Raw genomic sequence first — 27,961 nt, 5'->3', positions numbered from 1 at the left:
AATTCTACAGGAGGTTTCTGAAAGAAAAATTGCCAGTAAAAATGTTTCCCAGCGACTCAAATAAAATCCTATATTAGACCAATAAATAATAAAACTAATTTGAAGTATTTGTATTTTTAAGTTTGTCACACTCTATAGATTTCATTTAAAATTTAATTATAATTGTTTGTGTTATAACTGTTATAACTGTTTAAAAAGAATTTTGAATGAGATTGAATCTTATTAAATTCTAAAAATATAAAAAAAAATTGTAACCTGTCTTCTGTGATCCTTTCGCCCAGTCTATTTATTAACCATTAATGAAAAGAAATCCTCAGAAGTTTTTATCTTTGTTTCTTTTCTTTGATTTGAGAGATCTGTGAAATAATGAATTCTGTAACAGTGAAAAGTCTTGGTTTCATAATTCCTAAGATTTTTAATACCAGGTTGCAAAGATAAAGGGATTGCAAAATAATAAGTATTTGGAAGTGAAGAGTTTGTTGATTTGACCAACATTGGTTAAATAAGACTGTGTTGAAACTTAGTAATTTCAGTTTGTAAATATGGTGGGTACTTTGGAACCATTTCAACCTTCAGTTTGTAAATATGGTGGGTACTTTGGAACCATTTCAACCAGAAAATAGTAAAATCAATTCCAGGTAACCAATTCAGTTAATGTTTAACTAAATTTAATCATTATTATTTTCATATTTTGCATGTTTTTAATTATATCCTCTATAATTAAAGATCATGTATAGATAAAATTAGTTTTAAGTGACCCCTCATAAACAGATAGAGGGCATGTCCGATTAATAACAGTATCCTAACAGTTTTGAGTGATCAAAGATATGAAAAAAATCTGTGTTTTTTAGATTAAATTTTTCAATCGTTTCTTTCTACAAGTTACAATTGCTGAGTCCTACTTCAGATAGAATTGGATCTTTGAACGGAGGGTACCGATGTAAATCAGACATGCCCTGTAAAATGTAAGATCACTTGAAATAACAAGAATAGTTATCCACTTAAAGAGCAAAGCAGTTTAAATTGCTTATTTTCTATTAAACAAGTTTTGGTTCAATATCCGCGGCTAATTCAGGTCGTGCAGGGCTTCCAGGTGCACATAGGGGACTTAGGGACTTAAACAGTGTTTTATTTTGGGGGGGGGGGGGGAAATTACGCTAATGCAAATTCCAGAAATACCAACTCCTGAAATATTAACCCCTAAAATACTAACTCCTGAAATACCAACTCCTAAAATACAAACTCCTAAAAAATCCTACACCTTAAATACCAACTCATAAATACCAACCCCTGAAATACCAAAACCTAGAGTACAAACTCTTAAAATATCAACTCCTAAAGAACCCAACTCCTGAAATACCAACTCCTAAAATACCAACTCCTAAAATACCAACTCCTAAAAAACTCAACTCCTGAAATACCACCTTATAAAGTACCAACTCCTGAAAATCCAACTTCGGAAATACCAAATCTTGAAATATCAATTGTTGGAAATATCAACTGCGAAAACAGGAATTGTTGGAAATGTATGTGGGTTTATATTTGGGTACGATGTAAATTCGGGGGGGGGGGGGGGTGTATTGTCCCCGCTGTATAGGCCCCTAGTGCACTGTCATAAATACTGACAGTTTATCTACCTGCATGAAGAAATTAGAAATATTAATCATAAAACAGATTAGAGTTTAGCTTTAGGATCCCAGACTAGAGATACAGAATTGATTGTTATTAAATCTTTAAATTCAAAATTTTATTTTATACTTAAATGTAGTTTAATACACTTAAGACTAATTTCTAATAATTAGTTTTTTTTTGTTCATTTGCTAGAGATGTCAACGATAGTGTAACGTAACGTAAAATGTACGTTTTTGTACGTTACGTTAGGATAATGTGTAACGTTTGGATATATTCTATATAACGTTAACGTCGATTATTTCGTTTTTTTATCATATTGAATTTCCTATTTTCTTTGAAATTATTCGCAGATTTCTTCAGTATCTTAAAATTTCGTCTTTTCGATAATAATTCTAGAAGATCTGCGAAAATCTTTGTGAATGAGAAACCAGAATAATGAGAAAATAGAAACTAATAATTGAACAAGATTACTTATTTTCGATGATAAGATTAATTTTTATTTTCTCAACATGTTCCTATTCATGATGTCTGTAGTTTAAGGTAGACCTTTTTTACATTTTATGACGTCGTTATTTAATAATTTTAAAAAACTAATTCTGAAAACGTATCCACACCCAAAGAAGGAGTTTTGACCATCGAATTTGCGCTCAAACTCTGGATTAACAGATCTTTAATATGTCTCAAATGAATCCGAAATATCCACAACACTGCATACTCAGTGCAACTACCTTACATAGCCGGTCACTCCCTTTAATGTAACTTTTATTATTCCAATATGCCTTGAAAATACCGCAGAACCCTCCCAAAAAAATAATTAACATTTTTTACATTGATGTTTGATGTATGAAAATCGAAAATGGACCATATGAGCCTCCACTATATAGATACCGAGATACTCAGACTTGCTAGGTGGACCGATCCAGTTAACAAACCTACGCTATACAGAATTTTTTAGTGTGAAAAATGTTCAAATTTTTATACACCACTTCATTAAACAATATTAGCCACTATTTATGATAATCGATAAATACTTTCATATGAGAAAAAATATTTTATTTCAACTTTTTTATTTAAACTTTAAAAACAATTTTCAATAAACCTCCTGTATTACACAGGCACATTTTCATGTATTGTTCATGCTCATTTCTGTAAAGCGGAGGCTTGGTCTGCCTAGCAACTCTGGGAGGCTTGTCTGCATAGCGGAGGTTCATGGTGTCTGGAGTTTTCCTCTCATTTTTTAAAAAACTCCATTTTTTAACATTTAAAGTAAACCTCTACCCCCCTAGGACACTGTAGTGACTAGTGTCAATCAATTTTAATGTTTATTGTGACACCCTGAATAACATTGCTGTGGAAGCAGTTTTTTTTTAAGCACCAGGTTTAGTGAAACTAATGGGCCTTTTTTTGATAAAAATACTTAATTTCGCCTTCTAGTTCCAAACTTTTTAAACTTATTCATGTCTTTGCTTTTTTGTGTAAATCAAACTCACTATTGTAAACCAGAAAAATCGTCGATATAAAATCAAGATGAGTTTCACAAAATCCGTGTTGAAATATTGAGTTCAGAAACGTTAAATTCGTAAGAATCCTATTCAAATGTAGCAAAATTTTGGAATGATATTTGTTAGTCTTAATCAAAACAATTTTTGAAATCTCGAAAATCGGCCAAACGGGCGGTGTTCAGCATTTCAAGAGGCAACTTTTGATACCCATATCACTATTACAATTGTTAAATCTCTTGTTTGTGTTAATTATGTAAATTTATATGTGAAATTGTGAATAAAACCATATTCTACATCTACTAATGTTTTAATGCTAAACCTAGACAAGAAGTATACCAAGGATTATTGAAAGTAACCTGTTTGATTTGATTGAAATCGAAATTGTTGTATTTCAGAAACCGTATTCTTTAAGATAATGATTTTTTTTAATTAAAACTTGATATTTTAAGAATTTCTTTCCGTGGGAAAAATCAATTATTTTTGACGAGGTTTATTAATTTTTGACTACAGAAGAATACCAGGTTTAACAATTCAGTACAAAAGATTGCAAGAAATTCTATTTATGAGAAAGAAAAAAAGATGTGTATACTTATTGATAAACCTACCTGTGGCCTATAATGGTGTAAATCATTCATTCTTAACAATTTTTAAAAAGCGTAATGGCTGAAATGATTAGACCTTAACGTTGTAACTTTACGTAACATGAAGAACAGACCTGAATAATTCAAATTAGTGTAACGTCAGAAACTTCTAGATTTTCACGTTTTCCTAAAGCGTAACGTTAGAAAGTTCATTAAAGTTTCCCTATAGCATAACGTTAGAAAGTTCATTAAAGTTTCCCTATAGCGAAAGACCATGCATGTAACGTTTCGACATTGCGTAACGTTTGGTTGAGCATATACGTAACGTTCCCTCATTGCGTAACGTTAGAAAGAGTATGCACGTAATGTTCCCCTAGTACGTAACGTTAGAAAGAGCATACATACACTTAACGTTCCCTTTAGTGTAACGTTGGAAAGGGCAAGCACTTAACGTTTCGATATTGCGTAACGTAAGAAACTTCCAGACCTGGAAGGGTTCAGTAAACGTAAGGGGAAAATATTTAGACGACTAAGTTTTTAAAAGTGTAACATAAGTAGTATATATATAATTCTTAACATCATGGAAAATTTTAACGTTATAATGCAACATAGTAATGCTCTAATACGTAACGTTTCTGAAATAGGCATAAACTACGTGATGGAAATACGAAACGTTTGTATGATTCAAGATATAAAATAGTGTTAAAGTGTAACGTAAGTTCTACAAAAAATCTATTTCAGAGAAATGTGTAACGTTGTAAATTTGTTCAAATTTCAATAAAACTTTAACACAACGTTATGAAAATTTTTGAAATTGTGAAAGCAAAACGTAACGGAGCTAAAAAAAAAAATCATAATTCTAACGCTGTTCAAGATATTCAAGGGCATAAAATCCAAAACGTAACGTTTCTTTGTGGAATACTATTTAAAAATGTCTAACGTAACTTTTCTAACGTTATGTGCTTAAGCTGAATTTATCGTAACGTATGCTAAAAATCGAAAAAGTCGAAACGTTGACATCTCTATATTTGAATTAGTAATAAATAATATGTTTACAAACCTTTGAACAAAGAATTGAAATGTAAAGATAGTTATTTCAGAGGTGTACGCATTTTTTGTAATGCAGTGTGTAAAGTAAACACAAGACGGATGTCATAAAAAATCAAAGAAATATTCAGGTCATTGGAAACTATTATGTGAATTATCAAAATTATCTAAGTTAAATGCTTTTATCCTCCTCGTATACTAGAGGAACACTGATTCATCTATTCTTGTTTACAAACACAGCCCAGAGAGAACTGGTTTCAATATGTACGTAGATAATACGCAACAGCAATTAAATTTTCTTCACTTATTACCTTAATTTTGAATAGTTCCACGCGTCCAGCTTTCTAAATTTATTTCTACTATCCATAGTATTGGACTACACTTGTTCATGTCCGCATACTCTATTGTAATTACTCTATATTTTTAAACAATTAAACAATGCAGGGCCCTTCGCACCCGTCTTCGGTTTTGACTTTAATTGTTCCTAGATCTGCGGCATTTTCTCTTCTAAAGTTATCAAAACAATAACTAAATTTTTTTTGCTGATTTATGATTTTTTTTGCGGATTAAAAAAGTCGAAATTTATTCAGGACAATTTTTTTTAAATTCTGAACATCCATATAACTTCCCTATAGATCATGAGAGGTCACAAAAAAAACTTTTAAGATTTAATTTTCGTATTTTTATTACATTTGAATTTACTCTACTCTAAATGATGTATATAAAACATATTTCATAGAGTTTCACAGATGTTTGGCGTTTTACTCAATTTTTACATTATTCAGTCTTTAAGATTCTTAAGTACTACGAACTAGGGATTTTGTTCCACTGGAAAAAATGCTCAAATTCCGAATAAAATGTGCAAATTCCGCGTAAACATTGCGATAGGAAAAAATTCCAACTTATGCGAAATATATTTCTGAAATTTCAAGAGAAAAATTTACGCAAATCGCCAGCAAAAACTAAACGCTGTGACAGGTTTTAAAATAATCATAATTAAACTCAATTATCCACATGGTTTAGAACCTTCTTTTAAAACAAGTTTAATATAATTTGGAAAAAGAAACAGAAATAATTAATATATAAAATAAAGCTTCTAATACTGGTCGCTTGATTATAAACTATAAAGCAGAAATTTCCACATATTAGATTAAACAGTTGTTTACGCAAGTTTTGCGCCGAATTGCGTATCATCTCCGCTTGGGCATAATTGCGCAAAAGTTTGTTTCCGCTGGAGGTTACCTGCAATAAGAACTTCACATTTTTACAACTGATTGCGAATTTTGAAATCTTTCAAATGATTATCTTTCCCCTTGCTAATGCTAAAATGTGATTTTTAATACCTTTTTATTTAAAGATATTTTTAAGATTTGACAGTTTGCAAAACTGCAGTAAAACTGTTTTTCTTTATTGGCATTTTTTATAAACCCTAAGGTCAAACTTTTTGTGTAAATTGCGATAATATAACACTTGGTATCGACTTAGGTAAAAATTCTAGGGATAAATGATTGATCTTTCAATATTAGTTATCATCCTTTCTGGGATTCCAACCAATATATATATACAATATACGACTGAGCTGAATATTTCGAACAACAAAATAAACAGATAACTGCTTGCTCTAGGGTTTTAAAAATCTAAAGTTTGGCCCTCTGTTTAAGCAATCTTTGTAATCAGTACTCTTTTCTATTTCGAGGTTTGCGGAATAATGAAGCAGTTAACATTTTGGGATTGAAGTAGAAGTGTTTTCTCAAATATGAGGAAAGTATTTTATTTTACTTTAACAGAAAAAAATTCGATTTTTGAGCATAGCTACAGGATAGGACTTTTAGGGACAGGATAGTATAAGATAGTATAAGATAGAACAGGATGGGACAGGATTGGACAGGATGGGACAGAATGGGACAAGATTGGAAAGGATGGGACAGAATGGGACAGGATGGGAAAGGATGGGACAGGATGGGACAGGATTGGACCGGATGGAACAGGATTGGACAAGATGGGACAGGATGGGACATGATGGGAAAGGATGGGACAGGATGTGACAGGATGGGACAGTATGGGACAGGATGGGACAGGATGAGACAGAATGGGACAGAATGGGACAGGATGGAACAGCGATGGGACATGATGGGATTCCGAATCTGGTTTTCTTTCAATAATCAAAAGCATCGTATTTTTATTTTAAGGAAGATTTGAGACAAATTGTTCTTAACAACCAATTTATGTCTTCACAAAAGCTGTGAACAAAGGAGTTGAACTGAGTCTTTGCCACAAACTCTGAATTCTAATCTCTATATCTTTGTCGTAGATGTAGAAAGTTAGAGTTTAAATCTAAGTTTGAAATATCAAAAGTTCACACTATCAGGTTGCAAAGATATAGGGACTAAAAAATTTAAGTTTGTGGCAAAAACTTATTTCTTTTTGTTCTTAAATTCTAACAAAATATTGATAATTTCGAAATGCTTTCAGCTAAATTTGAAATTTTGTCTAATGATAAACTGATAAATTTATTATCTAGGTTAAGTGTGACTTTTCCTCTTGTAGGGGTCGTCTTTATCATATTTACATCCATTTACAGCCTTTCAAATCTAGAGGTAAAATATCAGAAACAACTATCTAATAAATAGTTTTAATGAACATAATAATTAATACTAAAATATTAAAAGGGAATGAAAATTAAAGGGAATGTGAGTGTAATTTGAAGAGACCCTTAATTCAAAGAAGGCAATGTACGCACGATTCACAACAATACCTTTTAAAACCTGTATTTGATAAATAATGCGGAATATATTATCGTTTTTTTAAGTAAAAATACATTTTTGATCATTTCTAAACATTTCCCTGCACTTGAAATGCGCAAGTCACTTTCGTAGAAAGCCTACAGTTAAAAATGATCAGTTTTCAAAATCGTTAAGATTGATATCTGTTAATACTTGTTCAGACAAAGCTTTCAAAGGTACCGTTGTGAATCGGGCATTGCCAACTTTGCATTGAGGGTCACTTGAAATTACGCTGACAGTTCCTATAAATTTTAAAATTGATTCACCTGCAACAATTTTAACCTTGGTCTCTGAAGCTTATGATAGATTTCTTAGGTTTTTCCCTTAAAACTCTAATCATAAGAGAAGTTTTTGTTTTAGTAACCTGTCTATAGTTATTACAGGGTTACCTCTAAAGGATGAAACTTTAGAGACTACTCAATATAATTTACTAAGTTTTATTTCTGACATTCTTCACATAGTCCTTAAAAACTATTTGAAATGTAGAAACTAAAAAGTTTTTTATGAGAGAAACAATCTCAAGAACTGACGAGGGTCAACCCAGACCGAAATATATTTTTAATAAAATGTGGAACTATAACATTTACTTTTTAACTCTATGAGGTTTGGTCCAGCATCAACACTAAATTTTAAACCAAAATCTCACCTTTAGACAGTTAAATTCTTTTAGATTTAGGTCGTCATTAAAGGCTCGTCCTTTTGTACGGGTAACACTAGATAAAAAATGTAGTTTTACATGTTACATTTTAATGGCATCATCAAATATTTTAAGTGTCCGTAAAAACATGCATAAGAATATATGAGCTACTTGAAATTTAAAAACTATTGGTTTCCATACCCTCCTTTTAGATTTCATGAACAGTCCCCATTTAGGTTGGAAACTTCAGCCTTCCAGCTCCAGCATTATATATACCAAGTTTTTATAGGTAAATTATAATATCATCAGGATCACATAGACATTTTTAGGACCCCCCTTCCTCTCAGCTCCAGCATTATATATGCCAAGATTTTATATTTGAATTTCAATATCATCAGGATCAAATAGATATTTTCCAGGCCCCCCCTCCTCTCAGTTTTTATAAGTAAATATCAATGTTTTATTAACTTTAATAATTTATTTTGACCATGGGTATCATTATATGAACACTTACATTACGCGAGCTGATTTAGCTTCCTATTTTTCCTTGGGCTTAACTATTAGGTTTGGTTAACTGATAATGATTTTTGTTTATCGTAGCGTTGATTTGCTAATGACTTGTAGAAAGCTGGATTTTCAAACATAATTGAATTATGTTCTTTTGTACTTTTCTCAGTCAGTCATCAAAAGAAAAAAGAAAGAAATTAAGGAATTTTTCCTTTTAAGAATTGATTTTGTTTTCCTGTGTCTATTTTCTTCCGCCTACCCTTTCCTTTCTTGTTTTGTATTCTCTGGGTTCACTGGCTCAGTAAAAAATTCTCTCTCAACTAGAGCTATCCTTTCCGCACTTTAATTGGATCAGCCTGTGTAAATGTCATGTCTATCAGTGCTTATCATTTGTCTATTGCTTGACAAAAACGCAACACTCCGGTTAGAATACACTCCCCCCAACCTTCTTGTAAATAAAAGTGAATATTAATGTAAATATTAACAAATATTTTCAGCTCCCCCCCCCCTCCCCCCATTTTACATCTATAGCTTATATAGGTGAACAATATCAACAGGGAAGGATTTTTTTTAGTAATATATGATCTGTAATATAAAGCAAATATCATAAATTTGATTCAAATTCAAATTCAACATTTTCAAATTCAGAACAAAGAAATTGAGTCTTTACCAAAAACTCTGATTTTCAAATCAATCCCATATATCTGTTCAACCTAATGTTTTAGAGTAGACCTTATATATGTCAAACTATGAATTCTGTTAGATCAAATAATCTAAGTATGAAATATTGAATGTTTTCACCATTATGATGCAAAGATAAAGGGATTAACAAATTTAAGTTTGTGTCAAAAACTCAATTCCTTTTGAAACTAATACCGATTTTATTTTCTCTATAAAGGTATTGAACAAATTTTTGTCAAACTTCTTTCAAGATTATAGGTATAGATGCGATAATCAACGTAAAAGATTAATTTTTTTTGAGTGAAAAACCAGAATCTAATTGGTTTTCATTGTTAATAAAGGTTGTCTGAGCCTGAGTTAGTCTGGAAGTATAAAACATGGGAAAAAGAGAATTGGAGAAATGATTCAATAACCCTTCCACCCCCGGAGTTTAGGAATGTGCAAACAAAAATAATCTTTTTGTAAAATTTAGGGAATTGTGGTTAGGCGTACGTTTATGTGAACCTACGTTTATGGAGTGGTATGTCTAATTCTGCAGTGGTGCCATTTAAACCTGTATATTTTCAATAATTAGGAAGATTTTAAAATTTCTGAATTTGAAAGTGTTTATTTATCACAAGTTCCTTCGAACCTCTATGTCACTGTATACTGAAACCATAATTGAAAATATTCAAATTTCCGAGAGAAAAATAAAGATGTCTCGTTTATTATCGTTCAGGCCAAGGATTAAATGGTTCCGTTGTGAATCGGACATGACACTCTAAATGATAAACTTAGGGTCAGTTGTCTGCAGTCCCGTTTAAAGGATAGAATATATTTGTATATATATCTCTGTTTAAAGGATGGAATATGTTTGTATATATATCTCTGTTTAAAAGATAGAATATGTTTGTATATATATCTCTGTTTAAAGGATAGAATATGTTTTTATATATATCTTTGTTTAAAAGATAGAATATGTTTGTATATATATCTCTGTTTAAAGGATAGAATATGTTTGTATATATATCTCTGTTTAAAGGATAGAATATGTTTGTATATATATCTCTGTTTAAAGGATAGAATATGTTTGTATATATATCCCTGTTTAAAGGATAGAATATGTTTGTATATATATCTCTGTATGTTTAAAGGATAGAATATGTTTGTATATATATCTCTGTATGTTTTAACAAAGGATATACAGGGTGTTCCACGAAACATGACAGTAGCAAGACAACAAGAAAACATGAAAGTCGTCTTTGACATAAATTTTTGTGTGGCATTTAGCCGTTAATCAACTTTAACATGTATGATTCTTGAAACAAAACCGCAAAATTCTCTTAGTTCTGGCATTTCCAAAATGTGGTCTGCCTTTTTAGAGCTGTCAAAATTACCTCAATATATTCAGAATTTCACTTTTATTAAATAAAACGAAAATTGTCGAAATCTAAACGAAATTTTTCAAATCTCCGGTAACAATAAAAGCACAAAAAAGGCAGACCCCATTTTGGAAATGCCAAGATTAGAGGTATTTTGTGATTATTACCTACCTTAGAATTTCAATTTTAAGATTAGTTTAACAAATAAATGTCGGAAATTATTTAAAAAATCAAAGATGACCTTTAAATCGTCTTGCTACTGTCATGTTTCGTACTACACCCTGTATATTGCATAATCCCTCGATATTTCAAACTTTAATTTTGCAGAATTTATAATTTGAAACATCAAAATTAAATCGATTGTCAGCGAAAGCACTTTTAATTTTTAACAACCTTAATCAAATAACCCAGTTCCAGTGAATTTTGTTTCTGCTGTTAAACAAATATAATTTCAGCCATTCGATCCAATAAAACATATATAAATTTTATAAATTTTATAAGTTAAATAAAAAATTTGGACGGTGTTAACAAATGTTTTTAAAGAAACTTAACACTTGTCACAAACGTCTAGTATTTTTAACCTTGAACTAAATCTTTGAAAACTGACGTCGAAAACCTTTGATATTTAAAGCAATGCATTCTGAAGTATGGTTACATCATCAGGTTGCTAAGCAATAGGGATTATAAAGTTAAAGTTTGTGGCGATTGGAGATCCAAACAAACGAACAAACAGGAAAAAAAAGAAATTACTTAAACTTAAAAATGTTGTTTACACATTCTTAATTAACAGAAATGAAAGTGTTTTTACTGCTGGAGCTACGGTGTGCTATGCTAGGAATATATATATTTATACTTATAAAACTGAATATTGAATTTATGTCAGTTAACATTTATAATTATTTTCATTCATTCAACAAAGTTGTTTTATTCGTTATATTGCTTGTTTATTAGATTTTAGTCGAAAAAAAAGAATTTACTTAATATCAAAAATCATATCATGATTTTTTGCAATGATAATGTTGAAAAAGGAAAATGCTGGGGTGTAAATAATGATAATGTTGAAAAAGGAAAGGGCCGGGGTGTAAATAAATGATAATGTTGAAAAAGGAAAGGGCCGGAGGTGTAAATAATGATAATGTTGAAAAAGTAAAGGGCCGAGGTGTAAATAAATGAAAATGTTGAAAAAGGAAAGGGCCGGGCGTAAATACATGATAATGTTGAAAAAGGAAAGGGCCGAGGTTTAAATAGATGATCATGTTGAAAAAGGAAAGGGCCGGGCGTAAATACATGATAACGCTGAAAAAAGAAAGGGCCGAGGTTTAAATAGATGATAATGTTGAAAAAGGAAAGGGCTGGGGTGTAAATAAATAATAATGTTGAAAAAGGAAAGGGCCGGGGTGTAAATAAATGATAACGTTGAAAATGGAAAGTGCCATGGTGTAAATAAATGATAATCATGAAAAAGGAAAGGGCCGGGGGGGTGTAAAAAATGATAATGTTGAATAAGTAAAGGCCGAGATGTAAATAAATGATAATGTTGAAAAAGGAAAAGGCCTGGGTGTAAATACATGATAATGTTGAAAAAGGAAAGGGCCGGGGTGTAAATAAATGATAACGTTGAAAAGGAAAGGGCCAATAAATATATTCATGCTTGAACTTTGAATGATGGAATTGTGAACTGGACATGCTAGTTTTTAAATTTAAATTACTTTTACAGATTCAATTTCTTAATAGAAAAAGTAAATTTGTTAATATTCTTTTTTTGTAATTTTAAGTGAACCTTAATGCAAAGATGGCAATGCTTAATTTTCTTTTGATTTTTAAAATATAAAAGTGGAAGCAAGTATACTGACAGCCAGGCTAAGGGTCAATGTGTTTGTCGAAGAAATTATTTTGGAGAGAGCTGTGGAATACCATCATCAGTCTGGTTCAATGATGTGGTAATTATATAAATTATATTGTGGAATACCATCATCAGTCTGGTTCAATGATGTGGTAAATATATTAATTATATTATGGAATACTATAATCAATGTTGTTCAATATTTTTTGTCTAATTTTGTTAATTTAAACCATGCTAAATTTTAATTCTAAGATAGAATACAAGAAAATTTCCCAAATTTTCGTAGAATCTTTCGAAACGGTCAAAAACCATAAAACTTAGGTTAAAATGACCAAGATATTGCTGATTCCTTTATATTAAGCGACTTGCGCAAACATTGTCCCAGAAAAATCGTTTTTTAATGATTTGTTTTCTATTTTGTTGTTTTTTAACTTGGTATTGAATTCAAAACACAAAGGGGTATTAAAGGGAGTGTTGCTGATACCTTTCATTTTTCGAGAACATTCCCTTTAAGTGCTAACTTGAAATTGAGTAAAAACACACTTAAAAACGATTGACATAGTTAGGAATAAAAACCTTTTACATTTATGTATTATAGTGTTGCTAGAATGTGACTGTAATTCAATGTTAAACATTCTCTAGAAATAATTACAATGTAATTTTGTTCAATGTTTCCAACCTCTTTCCATCAAAATATTTACCCCCTCCCCCTTTATATATGAAATATATACCCTATATACAAGTGTTCAGTGTTAGATATCGATGCGCACATATTAACCCCTTCATTAATTCTGCTGGGTAGGTTCATTGTGTGTGGTGCTCGCAATTGCGTATCCGTATTTTTTTGCCTTTGAATTAAACACTCAATCAAAAACAAAATCAAAATGATAGATATAACATTAAAAGTGTTTTTCTCAGAGCGTTACCAACTTGACTTTTGTAAGAATTTGTTATTAACCAGTAATAACCAGAAAACTCTGAAATAGAAGACGACTTTATAGCAGTACTTAAGTGCATATTTGACGTTGTAGCGAAGCAAATAGTTTTACCAGACACTTCTTAAATAAAAAAAATGAAGGCTATATTAACACAAGAGTAAATATATGCTAGATGTGTATGTACAATGGTTTATATGTGGCAAAAAACAGTAGGATTAAAGGCTATATTAACACAAGAGTAAATATATGCTAGATGTGTATGTACAATGGTTTACATGTGGCAAAAAACAGTAGGATTAAAGGCTATATTAACACAAGAGTAAATATAATGTGGCAAAAAACAGTAGGATTAAAGGCTATATTAACACAAGAGTAAATATATGCTAGATGTGTATGTACAATGGTTTATATGTGGCAAAAAAACAGTAGGATTAAAGGTTATATTAACACAAGAGTAAATATTGCTAGATATGTATTTATACAATGGTTTATATGTGGCATAAAACAGTAGGTTTAAATAAGCAAATAAAGCAATATTTTGCATTTAGAACTTTATGATGCATATAATGAAGCAGTAACCTAGGTTTACAATGCGTTTTAGTATTTACATACAAAATATTTCTACGCGCATACAAATTGATGCTTCGCGCTTTTTTCTTTTTAGTCTAGCTTTTATGTTGCTTTCAAATACCACCACGTTTTCTTTGTACATCATAAAACTAACGAAATCAGCAGATTTTCATGTTTTTATTGAAATATTTTTAAGATCTTTAAAATAAGAAATTACTAATTTTTAACCGACAATAAACCTGCCCAGATATACCCATTAACAAATAAATGGCCCGATCGGTTCAGCCGTTTTTTACGTTTTTCGTATCATACAAATGTGTATTTAGATTTTTGTTTAGACAAAACGATATGATATTAAACTAAGATCTAAGCCCAGAAGAATAATTCAAGCATTAATAGGTAAATAAACGAAAAATACTATTTGAAGTAAAAATATTATTAGTATAGTATAAATATTATTAGTATAGTATAAATGAAAAAAAAACATTAAATATTATATAATTTATGATATAAAAAAAGATATTATTTATGAAAAAAATCATTAATTATTATTATTTATGATATGAAAAAACATTGAATATTATATTATTTATAATATAAAAAAAAACATTACATCCCGTGTTATGAAAATCAAATAAACGTAAACTTCAATTATAAATTTAATTTGTTTAATCTAAAATAATGTCCAACCATTCTCCAATATGTAGGAAGTGTTGGATGTCACTTTTTGCGTAAAATTACGGGTTTAAATTCATTATAGAAACTAATAACTCACCACAAGCACATTTTTTAATCCCTAAATTGTTGCAACCTGATGTTGTAAACCTAATTAACATTTCAAACTATGAATATCAAAATTTACACCATCAGAGCTGAAAACTTTAGAATAGTGGATATCGAGATTAATGCTTGCTCCTCTCTTTTCCTAACCTAATCTTGTACTTGTATCCTGAAAACTTTAGAATAGTGGATATCGAGATTAATGCTTGCTCCTCTCTTTTCCTAACCTAATCTTGGACTTGTATCCTGAAAACTTTAGAATAGTGGATATCGAGATTAATGCTTGCTCCTCTCTTTTCCTAACCTAATCTTGTACTTGTATCCTGAAAACTTTAGAATAGTGGATATCGTGATTAATGCATGATCCTCTCTTTTCCTAACATAATCTTGTACTTGTATCCTGAAAACTGTAGAATAGTGGATATCGAGATTAATGCTTGATCCTCTCTTTTCCTAACCTAATCTTGTACTTGTATCCTGAAAACTGCATAAAATTCAACCAATCAGAGTCGCGTTCATGAAGCCGATAAATTTGAAATTTTGCGCCCCATTTAAGATTAATTTATACAGAAACGGGAGGTACTCTCTAATTTTAAAAACCGGTTTTTGATTTTTCTCTATTATAAGAAAGAAAGAACGGTTTAAGAAGAAAATCAAAATGGTGTCTATATTGGATACTCAAATTAAGTAATCGGGATTAAAGGTATCTCATTCTAAATTTTTCAGCTCTGGTTGCATAGATATCTGGAATAAAAAAGCAATCTGCAGTTCCTTTTGCAAAATGATCTTTTAACAAATAAAATTTATCTAATTCGAGTATTAATATTCTTTCATTATGACAGACTTTTAATAAAGAATCAAGTTTGGCAAAAAAGAGGAAAAAAGTTAGAACAGAAGAAGTTTTCTAAATTTTGTTAGATTATCTAATTAATTTTCCTAAAATCTAAATATTAGTAAACTGCAAAACAATTTTCGGATTACGTTAACAACGCCTGTCGTTTTTTTAATGCCAAGAGGGTAGAAAAATGTTATATTTAAGGGACAGTCGAAATTTATAATTTGATCACCATTGACAAAGCTGCTTGATTCATTCACAACCTTTTTACCTTTATCTGAGTTAAAATTACTAATGAGGACGATCTAGATGTATTTCTATTTAAAAAAGAGCTGAAATTTGTCCATTTCCTCTATTGTTTGTGCTGCTTAAACCTGAATTATTTATATGATATCCTCAACCTTCTTTCATTATTTATTATTCAAAATGAAGGGATATTACTGCTTGTCCTGCAAATAAATAAAAACCTTTTAGAAATAATGTTTTGAAAAATGTATAAATTTGCTTTTTTAAATTGATTTTCAAAAGAAAATACGATTTAAAGTAAAGATTTTTCTAATATAGAGGGTTACCAACAAGGATAAGACCTCAGAGAGGACTGTACGGAATTAAGTTCAACCATCGGATCATTACGTTTTAAAAGTTTAAAGTCGTTTTTAAAGTCGCATCTTGCGTGGGTTACCCTGTATATATATATGAAAATAAAAAATATTTTCAAAGCATCTATTTACTTTTCAAGGTTGTTTTGAGAAAAAACATTTATAGTTTTACCGAAAACAAATTTTTGCGCAAACCACGTCCACATGCAAATTTGGAAGCAAAAATTTCCGCAAACATTTGCATAATCTCTATACAATATAAAAAAAATTAGGTTATTTTATATTTTTTTAAGTTGACAAATTTGTTTAAAAACTGAAATAATTTTAGTTTTAACAACATTTGTTTTAGTAAATCAAGAATTTGATTTTTTTGAATCTCGTGTTGAAGAGCACTGGGATTCAGTGGATGTATTTCTAATTGGAGAATCCAGGTAAAAATGCAGAAACGTCAACGTAATTTTAAGTAAATCCCCGAATTAGAAGTTACATACTTTAATTACAACAGCATCTTTAAATGATTATCTGAATAACAATTTTTCTATCCTAAAATTTGTTGAATTCTGTCTTTTCCATACCTTCTCTTAGCTGCATAAATCTTCAAGTCACTTTTAGAGAAAAAGCAAATTTCAGATTTGAAAACAAGACTATCTACTAATCTGTGCAATACACAAGGGTATTGTTGTGAATTGTGTTTACTTCTCTTTAACTGGAGGGTCGTTTTAAATCACGTGGACAGTTCCTTTAAAATGTTTTATTAGCTTCACTGCACGAGGAGATGAGAAGGAAACTCTGTTCTTCCAGAAGCTGAAGTCTGGATGGTTGAGTAAATATCAACATAAAATACTTTATGTAAGTAATAGGCTTCAAAACCCATTTTGCCTGTAGTTTTCATTATAAATGTCAACCCATTTAATCAACCTAGAATTTATAAACCAGGATAAGAACCTTCCCGTGGTTCTGCAGAGTTTTCCAACCAAAATTTTAGTCAAATCGAGCCAGGGGGGTTCTTGAGTTATAATCGGACATACAAACTAAGAAAAAGTATTTTTTAGATGGCATAGTAACAAGTGATTTTTAGTTCTAAAATGTACATGTCCAGGGCTACAGAAGGCGTTGTGACAGTTTAAAATCGACCAAAATAATTTAACTTCACATAACCATTTATATACATGGTAGGCGAATATAGCAATACAATAAAGGCGACTTTCGTTCTCCATTTTGATTTATATCAAGCTGTTAAACAGCATTAATACACCTAAATATAGAAGTCAAGGGAAGCTTGTAAACTTGTAAATTGAAAAAAGCTTGTTAACAATTAAAACTTAAATTGTATAACTGTAAATAATTAATGTCAATTTTCTAGAAAATTAAAAAAAAGCAGCAGCTGAAATAACGTTTAAAAATCTATATTAATTTTTTACAGGTGTATTTGGATTTCTTCCACAAAAAGGTAAAAACTTAAATTTATCTAAATAAATCAAATAGAAAAATAAAAAAATCTACAAAATCTAAAACTTTTAATCTTTAACAATTTGTAGTTCACAAAATGAACATGTTTTCTGGTGAACAATAACTGTCGGGATGGTCAGGATGGTCAGGATGGCCAGGATGGTCAGGATGGTCAGGATTGTCAGGATGGTTAGGATGGTCAGGATAGTCAGGATGGTTATGATGATCAGGATGATCAGGATGATCAGGATGATCAGGATGGACAAGATGGTCAGGATGGTCAAGATGGTCAGGATGGTCAAGATGGTCAGGATGGTCAGGATGGTTATGATGATCAGGATGATCAGGATGATCAGGATGATCAGGATGGTCAGGATGGTCAGAATGGTCAGGATGGTCAGGATGGTCAAGATGGTCAGGATGGTCAGGATGGTCAAGATGGTCAGGATGGTCAAGATGGTCAGGATGGTCAGGATGGTCAGGATGGTCAGGATGGTCAGGATGGTCAGGATGGTCAGGATGGTCAGAATGGTCAGGATGGTCAGGATGGTCAAGATTGTCAAGATGGTCAGGATGGTCAGAATGGTCAGGATTGTTAGGATGGTTAGGATGGTCAGGATGGTCAAAATGGTCAGGATGGTCAGGATGGTCAAGATGTTCAGGATGGTCAGGATGATCAGGATGGTTAGGATGGTCAGGATGCTCAGGATGGTTAGGATGGTCAGGATGCTTAGGATGGTCAGGATGGTCGGAATGGACACGAAACATTCCAAAAGCCTAGTTTATTTCATCTTACAAAACTAAAATAAAATAGATTTTTTAAAAATAATTAAAACATCATTATTTGGTTTTTCCATTGCGGGTCTATGAAACAAAGACAAAATATTACATTATCCCAATTCAACACTTTTCCTGATAGCAACATATATATATAGTTGCCCAGATAAAGGTTTAAACGGTACCGTTGTAAATCGGGCATACAATGGACCGGGTCAATAGAAAATATGTCGAAGGTCCTTTTAAGGTTATCCTGTACAAACATCCATCCATAGTTGTTTTCTGTACAGTGTTAACAACAAAGAATGATAAATGATGAATAAATTATTGACATGAAACAAAACCATGCATAAAAAATCATTTTGATTTTCTACATTATATTTTTAATGTCATATTTAATGATATGGGCCTTGTCAAAAACAAATTTACAAGTGTAGCTGCATAGAACCAAGATGGTAAAATATTTACAAGTTTAAAGCTGCATTGCACCAAGATTGTAAAATATTTACAAGTTATAGCTGCATAGAACCAAGATGGTAAAATATTTACAAGTTTATAGCTGCATAGAACCAAGATTGTAAAATATTCACAAGTTTATAGCTGCATAGAACCAAGATGGTAAAAAATGTACAAGTTTATAGCTGCATAGAACCAAGATTGTAAAAAATGTACAAGTTTATAGCTGCAATGAGCCAAGATTGAAAAAAATGTACAAGTTTATAGCTGCATAGAAGCAAGATTGTAAAAATGTACAAGTTTATAGCTGCATAGAACCAAGATTGTAAAAAATGTACAAGTTTATAGCTGCATAAAACCAAGATTGTAAAATATTCACAAGTTGATAGCTGCATAGAACCAAGATTGTAAAAAATGTACAAGTTTATAGCTGCATAGAACCAAGATTGTAAAATATTCACAAGTTTATAGCTTCATAGAACCAAGATTGTAAAATATTTACAAGTTTATAGCTGCATAGAACCAAGATTGAAAAATATTCACAAGTTTATAGCTGCATAGAACCAAGATTGTAAAAAATGTACAAGTTTATAGCTGCATAGAACCAAGATTGTAAAATATTTACAAGTTTATAGCTGCATTGAACCAAGATTGTAAAATATTTACAAGTTTATAGCTGCATAGAACCAAGATTGTACAATATTCACAAGTTCATAGCTGCATAGAACCAAGATTGTAAAATATTCACAAGTTTATAGCTGCATAGAACCAAGATGGTAAGATCTAAGACCAAGAAAGACGTGTTGGCGTCATTAAAGTCTCATTCTTTGTGGTTAACCATGTATATTCAGAATTGAATGTATTGTAGGGTAAAGGAGATGGATGGTTTGCAGACTCCTTCCCTAGAAAATACCTGGGCAAACATGGACTTCCCAGGTACTGTTCTTAATCGGTTCGGATCCGTTCTGCAGAAATATTTTGTCAAGGTCAAAGTTTGGCACAGTGTAAAAAGAACACATGTATAGAAGAAAACATGTGTTCTTAAACAATACTTTGTCAAATTTTGAACTTAAAATGCAAAAACTGACCCGAAAACGGACCCAAAAACCCCGTTTTTTTTCTTGAATCCACTCCAAACTTAGAATTGTTAAGCAAGCTTAGAACATTAGGCCTGGTTCTCCTGAGTCATCTACGTATTCTTCTGTTTATTGGGTCATAATGTATTACGGTGGAATGCAATATTATCGACTCAAAGAAGTTCGTAGTAAGATTTCGATTCTACTGGAGACCACCGGAGGGATTTTATTTTCACTGTGGAGGGATTCAGATATCCTTCCTGGGGGTTTATAATTCCACTGGAGGGATTCAGATATCCTTCCCGGGGGGTTATAATTCCACTGGAGGGATTCAATTAGGTAAGGATGGATATCTGAATCCCTCCAGTTGAATTACAAATCTCATGGAAGTATATCTGAATCCCTCCAGTGGAATTATAAATCCCTAGCTCCTTATCAAAATATTTTTTTTTGAAACACTGACCACTGACCAGCCGTTAAACCGTCCTCCACCCTACCCTAAAGCATAAAATAATCCGACAAAACTTATCCACAACTATATATTATACTAGCTTGGGAACCCAGCGCTTCCGAGGTTACTAAAAGTTACTCCAGCCGTTTACCCGCACTAGAACGATTTTACCGAGAAATTAAATTTTCGCTTTTAAAGTCGACCCACTCAACTTAACATCTCAAAAACAGGCTTAGAATATTTCCGCGAGTCTCCCGAGTTCCCCAATTAAAATTTGGGGCAAATTGGTCCAGGGGTTCATGAGTTATGATCGGACAAACAAACAGACAGAGATTACAACTTTATATATATAGATGAAGATAAAAAAAATTAAAAAGTTTGAGCGTGTTGATGTAAGCCGATTTTAAATTATAAAGAAAAGACCACAAGGGAGGGAGGGGGGGGGGTAGAAAACATTCCTCTCCCCCCTCGCGATAGGGTTAATACAATTTTTTTGATCTGAAATCTAATTTTAGAATCCATGGCCTGGAGGATGATGATATCATTGTTTATAACGATGCAGATGAAATACCCAACAGGAAAATAATAAAGTCAAAAAATAAAAATTAAATCTCCAAATTTCACTGCGCTGAGTTCATTCATACTGAGCTGAAAACCTTAATCCCGTTCGCTTAATCTGAGAATCCAATGTACACACTTTTTATTTTCTTTATAATCCTCTCTTGTGTATACCGTTGTACTGGATTTAAACTCAAACCCCGGTTTTTCCAAATTAATCTTAATCAGATGATAGAGCCAGATAGAGCTCTCATTAAACGGCGCGCAAAATTTTAATTTCCCTGCTTCTGATACGCCACTCTGATTGGTTGAACTTTTTAAACTTTTCGGGATACACAAGATTAGGTTAGTCTCCAGATTAAAAAAAAGAGAGTTGAACTGAAAACTTTAGAATGACATATCCTTAATCACGATCGGTTAATTAATCTTGAGATAATAACAAGAGGAGAACAAGCCTTATTTAATTTAGAGATTAAGAAAAAAACAGGATCAAGCATTGATATCGATATCCACCATTCTAAAGTTTTCAGTTCTGAACTGAAAACTTTAGAATGAGATATCCTTAATCACGATCGCTTAATCTGATTATTCAATGTACGCACTTTTGATTTTCTTCCTATAATCCTCGTTTTGTATATATCTGCTGTTTAAAAGGTTCGTTTAATAAAAATTACAGATACAATGCTATATTGAAATTGGACTAATATCCAATTGAATTAAAGTCAGCTGCTAACAAGCCGGCTTTTAGAGCATTTAAACAAATATTAATTTAATCATGTTAATATGAAACTATTAAGAAACATAAAGTCTCGATTCACAACGGTTCATTAGAAATCTTAATCTTACAATATAAAAGATAAAGTTTAGAGTGAAAAGTGTTTGATTCTTATCAGTACTGAATTGTTTTTTTGCAGAAGAAATGCGAAAGTCACTCAAGTAAAGAGAAAACCTAATTGAAAAGCTTTTAAGGGTTCCCTTGAGAATCGTAAATGCAAATTTCTAAATGGGGGGTCACTTGAAATCTACACTTTAACACTTAAACACTTTAACAACCCTAAAAATCCAAAGTTTTAGTGAATTATTTTGTTGCTTTGAATTTTTCTGAAAAGCTTTAAGATCAGAATTTAGAGAAACTATCGAGTTCCTCAAATATTTTCAAGGATTCCCGGAGCCAATCAACTTTTTGTACAGGTACTTTTGGTACATTTTCAAATTTTTTGTTTTTTTGCAATGTAGAAAAACTTATTTTAGATGGACAGTTTTTGGATATTATTGGCTCGCTATAAACGAGAAGGGAGAAGATCAGAATGGTCGTCTTCATTGTATTCATATAAGCGCCGCGGCCGACCACTGTAATTTCAAAGTATTTTATATCTGAGTTTAAAGGGAGTGAATATATGGTATTCGAACTGAGATTGCAGTATTAGTGGGAAATATTTTAGGATTCATTTAAGACCTATCTCACTTTTTTTACGGTGCATTGTTCAGTAAGAGCGCAAATGCAACCTCTAAAATCCTCATAGATTGTTCATTTTGAAGGGATGATTTTGAGAATCGGTTTTATTTAAAATATGCAAGGACGACCACGAAAATGAACCAAAAAATTCTATAATATACTAATTAGTTGTATAGGAACAGGTTAAAAAAATAAAACTTAACTCTTATCATCGAAATTAAGTAATCTTATTCATTTATTCAGGCTCTACTTTATTTAATATTTCATATATTTAGAATTATGATTAAATTTATTTCCAATAATGAAAACTCTAAACTGTAATTAGATAGCTGGAAGCACTTGATTAGAATAAGGGAAATTCTCATTGGTCGGTGTTAAGATTTTAGAAACTATTTAAGATTATCTCTAGTAAAGGGAATTTACAAAATTTAAACGGATTTACCTTAAGTTTTCCTATCTAAGCTTGTTTATTGTTAAAAGTAAAATGGCTTAATGCGTATTTTTAAAAATATGATTGCGTATTTTAGGTTTCTGCAGCCGGGACATGGAAGCTGGTACACAATATCTTTAATGATAGTTTCTGGTCTATAAGGTAAAATATTGAAGATCTTTAGGATTTTTCAACTTTTTAAGGATTCAAAGATATTGAAGTGAAATTTCAATTTCTTAAGTGTCAAAATTGAAAGAGGATGCGGCGACGCCGGCGAGCTTCTAGAAATTGTAATACATTTTTTTCTATCGTTTCCTTCACATTTTTTTTACCCAGAAAAAACGGGAATAATAATTTCTTAATAATATAATTTATTATTTTGTTTTATATAAATATAAACCTCAAAATAATTACTGAACTATTCATAACTTATTTTAACAGCCTTGAATATTTTTTTAATGATTCAATTTTAAGAATTTTTTGTCCCGAAAATCCCAATTTAAAGTTGTGGCCGATTTTATATGACTTGGACCTATAGGGCTGGGCATCGGATTCATTTTTCAGAAACTTTTTGTAAGACTTTTAAAATTAAACTTCTACATTGGCGCTACTTGGACCACAGTAGCGTACACAGGGGGGGGGCAGTAGTCCTCTTGCCCCCCCTGGGATTTTTGGGCTAAGGTAAAAATCAGGTGTTCTAGGTTATAAAAAAGAGCTTGCCCTCATCATCAAAGGGGTTTTTCCCCCTTAAAAAGTATAGTTGAAAATTTTCTTGGCGCTTTGCGCCTTTTATTTTCAATGCAATGCAATGACGTTATTTAATTTAGAAATCGATATTAACCTCTATATTTGCTTTTAGACAAAAGTTACACAAAAAAGCAAAGTATGCGAAATCAATAGCTGAACAGAATATTACGGTAAAATTATTATTATTATTATTATCATTATCATTATCATTATTATTATTATTATTATTATTATTATTATTATTATTATTATCATTATTTAATTTATAGCTTACCAACCCAGACCTTGGGGTAACAAAGGCTGAATAAAATTTAAAAAGTTTTCTTTAAAAATTGTTTTTTGTTATTGCTAATTTATAATTCTATTACTATTATTGTTGTTACTGCTATTTTTATATCTACTTATTATTATTTTTCTTTAACTATCATTATTACATTTGATTAATTTTGAGCAGGTAGAAAGTTGGACTATTGGATCTGTCGGTCACTATGCTGGTTACCACTGTTCCTGGTGTATGCCTATACCTGGAATACAAAATAAACTAATCTCGGCTCAATCAGATGATGGACCAAGGTGGGGGGGGGGGGGTCAGCCACAATAATTTCTCATCCGAGCAACATTGTCCCAATCTTTGTCCTCCCAAAGAGACGAAAACTTTAAGGTGGCTCGGGCGATAAAATGAGGAGTATTGTGGCTCGGACGAGAAATTTTCATGGTTGGCCTTTCTTCCTTCGATAGGTTTTTAGACATTATCAACAATTTCCCAAAATTACTAAACATTCTATCAAAATTCAAATCAAATAATAACCGAGACAAGGAGTAAAATACAACCTTGGATAAAATAATGTGAACTGCAGTTTCTAGAAAACATGTTAATAAAGCTTATCACGATCACCATACATGCTAAACAGACGGTATTTCATTTAGAAAAGATTTGTTTAAGTTCGTCTTAATCGATTTTAACAATAGGTGGGGAGATTATCCTGAAAAAGTTGAGCCAGATTTTATAGAAAATATCAGGGATTAAATTCAGATCCATTAAATTTTTTTTTAAAATTTTATTTCATTTTTATTTTCTTAGATTTTTAGTACACACAGATTTTTCATAAAATAAGAGAAATAAATTTTTTAAAAGTCATCATTTTCTCAAAACAAAACTAATATTTTATTATTTCAAATCCTTTAATGTTTTTTGTGAACAATCTTTTGAACTTTGATTATTTCAATTTGAATAAAATCAGAGAATCTGGAACCTGGTTCGATCTTGTCAGCAAATTCAGATTGGTAATTTTTTTACTTTTTTTTCAAAGAATGATAATTTCTTTTTGACGCCCTGTACTATCTATGAATAGTTTAAAATTATACAAAGAAGTTGAATTAAAATATCAGAAAGTCTCATTCTTTGCTGGTAAAACTATGATTAATGCAAAAAAATATAAACAATGGGTTAGTGGTGATTTGAGAGACTAAACTGGATTAAATCTGAAGAAACTAAACTGGATTAAGTTTTGAGAGACTAAACTAGATTAAGTCATCAGAAACTAAACTGAATTAAGTCTTGAGAAACTAAACTGGATTAATTCTTAAAGAAACTGAACAGGATTAATTCTAATGAATCTAAACTGTATTAAGTCTGCAGAAACTAAACTGGAATAAGTTTTGAGCAACTAAACTAGATTAAGTCATCAGAAACTAAACTGGATTAAGTCTTGAGAAACTAAACTGGATTAAATCTGAAGAAACTAAACTGAACTAAGTTTTGAGAAACTAAACTAGATTAAGTCATCAGAAACTAAACTGGATTAAGTCTTGAGAAACTAAACTGGATTAAGTCTTGAGAAACTAAACTGGATTAAGTCTAAAAGAAACTGAACTGGATTAAATCTAACGAAACTAAACTGTATTAAGTCTGCAGAAACTAAACTGGATTAAGTTTAGAGAAACTAAACTAGATTAAGTCATCAGACACTAAACTGGATTAAGTCTTGAGAAACTAAACTGGATTAAGTCTTGAGAAACTAAACTGGATTAAGTCTGAAGAAACTAAACTGGATTAAGTCTGCAGAAACTAAACTGGATTAAGTTTTGGGAAACTAAACTACATTAAGTAATCAGAAACTAAACTGGATTAAGTCTTGAGAAACTAAACTGGATTAAGTCTTGAAGAAACTAAACTAGATTAAATCTTGAAAAACTTTATTAGATTAAGTCTTGTGAAACTAAACTGGATTAAGCCTAAAGAAACTTAACTGGATTAAGTCTTGAGAAACTTAACTGGATTAAGTCTTGAGAAACTAAACTGGATTAAGTCTTGAGAAACTAAACTTGATTAAGTTTTGAGGAACGAAACTGGTTTAAGTCTTGAGAAACTAAACTTTATTGAGTCTTGAGTAACTAAACTGGATAAAGTCTTGAAGAAACTAAACTGGATTAAGTCTTGAAGAGGCTAACATGAATTAATTCTTGAGCAACAGAATTATAGATTAAGTCTGTAGAAACTAAACTGGATTAAGTCTTAAGAAACTTTATTAGATTAAGCCTAAAGAAACTAAACTGGATTAAGTCTTGAAGACACTAAACTGGATTAAGTCTGAAGAAACTAAACTGGATTAAATCTTGAAGAAATTAAACTGGATTAAATCTTGAAGAAACTAAAATGATTTTTTTTTTGAGCAACAGAACTATAGATTAAGTCTGTAGAAACTAAACTGGATTAAGTCTTGAGAAACTTTATTAGATTAAGTCTGAAGAAACTGAACTGGATTAACTTACCCCTGGTTTAGTGATCAGACAAGCTTGGATATAATACTTATATACTTGATTTGGATATTTACTACCATAAAAGGGAAGGGAGACCCAAATTTTTGCATTTAAATATTTATTCTTGTTTTAGATTGAGTTTGCTCCGAGCTATGTTTTGAAGAACTTTAATAAGTTTAAAGATATTATCGTTCCACCTTCAAACCTGAATCCAGTACCCAGTAATCTATCCCACCCAGAGTCAAACCTTTAAACTTAAAAACCTGAACCACCATAAGTAATCTGTTGAAACCGAAGTGATCATTCCATCCTCAACAAGCACAATAAACTCAATCTGAAGTGTTATTCAAGCAATAAGATATACATCGATCAAAAAAATACACTGATCATCAAAAAAACTCACTTAAAATAAGTGATTTAATAAGTTATTAGTGAACTATTATTTCTTATTATCGAACAACCAAACGAATATTTTATGTAACGAATATTTTGTTACAAACAGAATGCCATGGATATCTTATACAAATTTTAAATTCCAAATATTCTTTTCAAAAAGTCAAACAAACTATTCGTTAAATCGTTCAAAATCAGAAACAAAATTTAAGTATTTTCTCCGAATGGTAACATTAAGTATTTAATTAAACTCTTAAGTATTAGTTAAAATCTGAGTATTATTTTCAACCCAGAACGCATTTATTCTACGTAAATAAGCATGAAATTAAAAAATGTTAAGACTCCAACCCCCAAATAATGTTTTTACTTCAATGTCTGTATTATTTATATAAAAGTTGCACAAACACTTGAAAAATGTAAATTTTGTTGAAATGTAAAGAGACTGTTTTTTTACATTTTAAGTAACTGTCCATTTATAGATTCGTATTGCCGATTTTCAACAGTGCTCTTGAAATCTTTATCTGATCAGATCAATAATGTGGAAGATATCGCAGTTTTTCCAATATTTTATTCGTAATATCAAACTTCCGAACGACGTAACAAACATTTTGTTTTATATTATAAACTGCGGAAGCATTTTTTATCCTTTCCCCCCCAAATTTATAGCCTTTCTAATGAAAAAAATGAATAGTCGTACGATTTATATGTACTTTCAGGACGGGTATGTATTATTACTTTATATATGATTGGACCAAGATGCAAAAATAATGCTTCAGTTATTAATTTTATTTTTGTTGCCACAGTTAAAATACTTGGTTCAACAAGGGCTTGATAAAATTTTTTAAATATTTCATGTTTTGTTAACCTGCAATTAAGTATATACATGCCACTTATGATAAAGTGTGCAAAAACCTGTGATATGTAAAATTATAATTGTGTTGTTTGATTTTAATACAAAGAAATAATTAGTACATTACTTATGAAAAGTATAGTACACCACCATATTAAATGGATAGATCGACCTTAGATGTATTCTTCATCATTGGTCCGTAGACGGGATACTACTATACATTCACTCCCAGTTCTTATCTTGAATAAAAAAGCTGACAAAT

At 31.0% G+C, this 27,961-nt stretch overlaps 1 protein-coding gene across 1 annotated transcript; it reads left to right on the top strand.

Moving 5' to 3' along the window:
• Window positions 1-2: 2 nt before the first annotated feature.
• On the top strand, window positions 3-27,961 carry LOC111700852 (beta-1,4-mannosyl-glycoprotein 4-beta-N-acetylglucosaminyltransferase). The gene is made up of 22 exons (XM_023471910.1): window positions 3-13; window positions 534-638; window positions 6,459-6,523; window positions 7,284-7,359; window positions 8,419-8,471; window positions 9,712-9,804; window positions 11,522-11,566; window positions 12,566-12,671; window positions 14,421-14,481; window positions 16,646-16,727; window positions 17,055-17,145; window positions 17,720-17,746; window positions 19,847-19,914; window positions 21,021-21,083; window positions 22,192-22,254; window positions 22,315-22,426; window positions 23,047-23,111; window positions 23,809-23,866; window positions 24,151-24,269; window positions 24,666-24,711; window positions 24,933-24,980; window positions 26,590-27,961. Exons 3-22 carry the CDS (start codon window positions 6,519-6,521, stop codon window positions 26,707-26,709), a joined length of 1,401 nt encoding a protein of 466 aa, XP_023327678.1. The 5' UTR covers window positions 3-13; window positions 534-638; window positions 6,459-6,518; the 3' UTR covers window positions 26,710-27,961.

The sequence above is a fragment of the Eurytemora carolleeae genome, unplaced genomic scaffold (assembly GCF_000591075.1).
Source record: "Eurytemora carolleeae unplaced genomic scaffold, Eaff_2.0 scaffold366, whole genome shotgun sequence".
Lineage (NCBI taxonomy): Eukaryota > Metazoa > Arthropoda > Copepoda > Calanoida > Temoridae > Eurytemora > Eurytemora carolleeae.
Note: the sequence above shows the minus strand (reverse complement) of the source record. Positions and strands in the feature narration are given on the sequence as shown.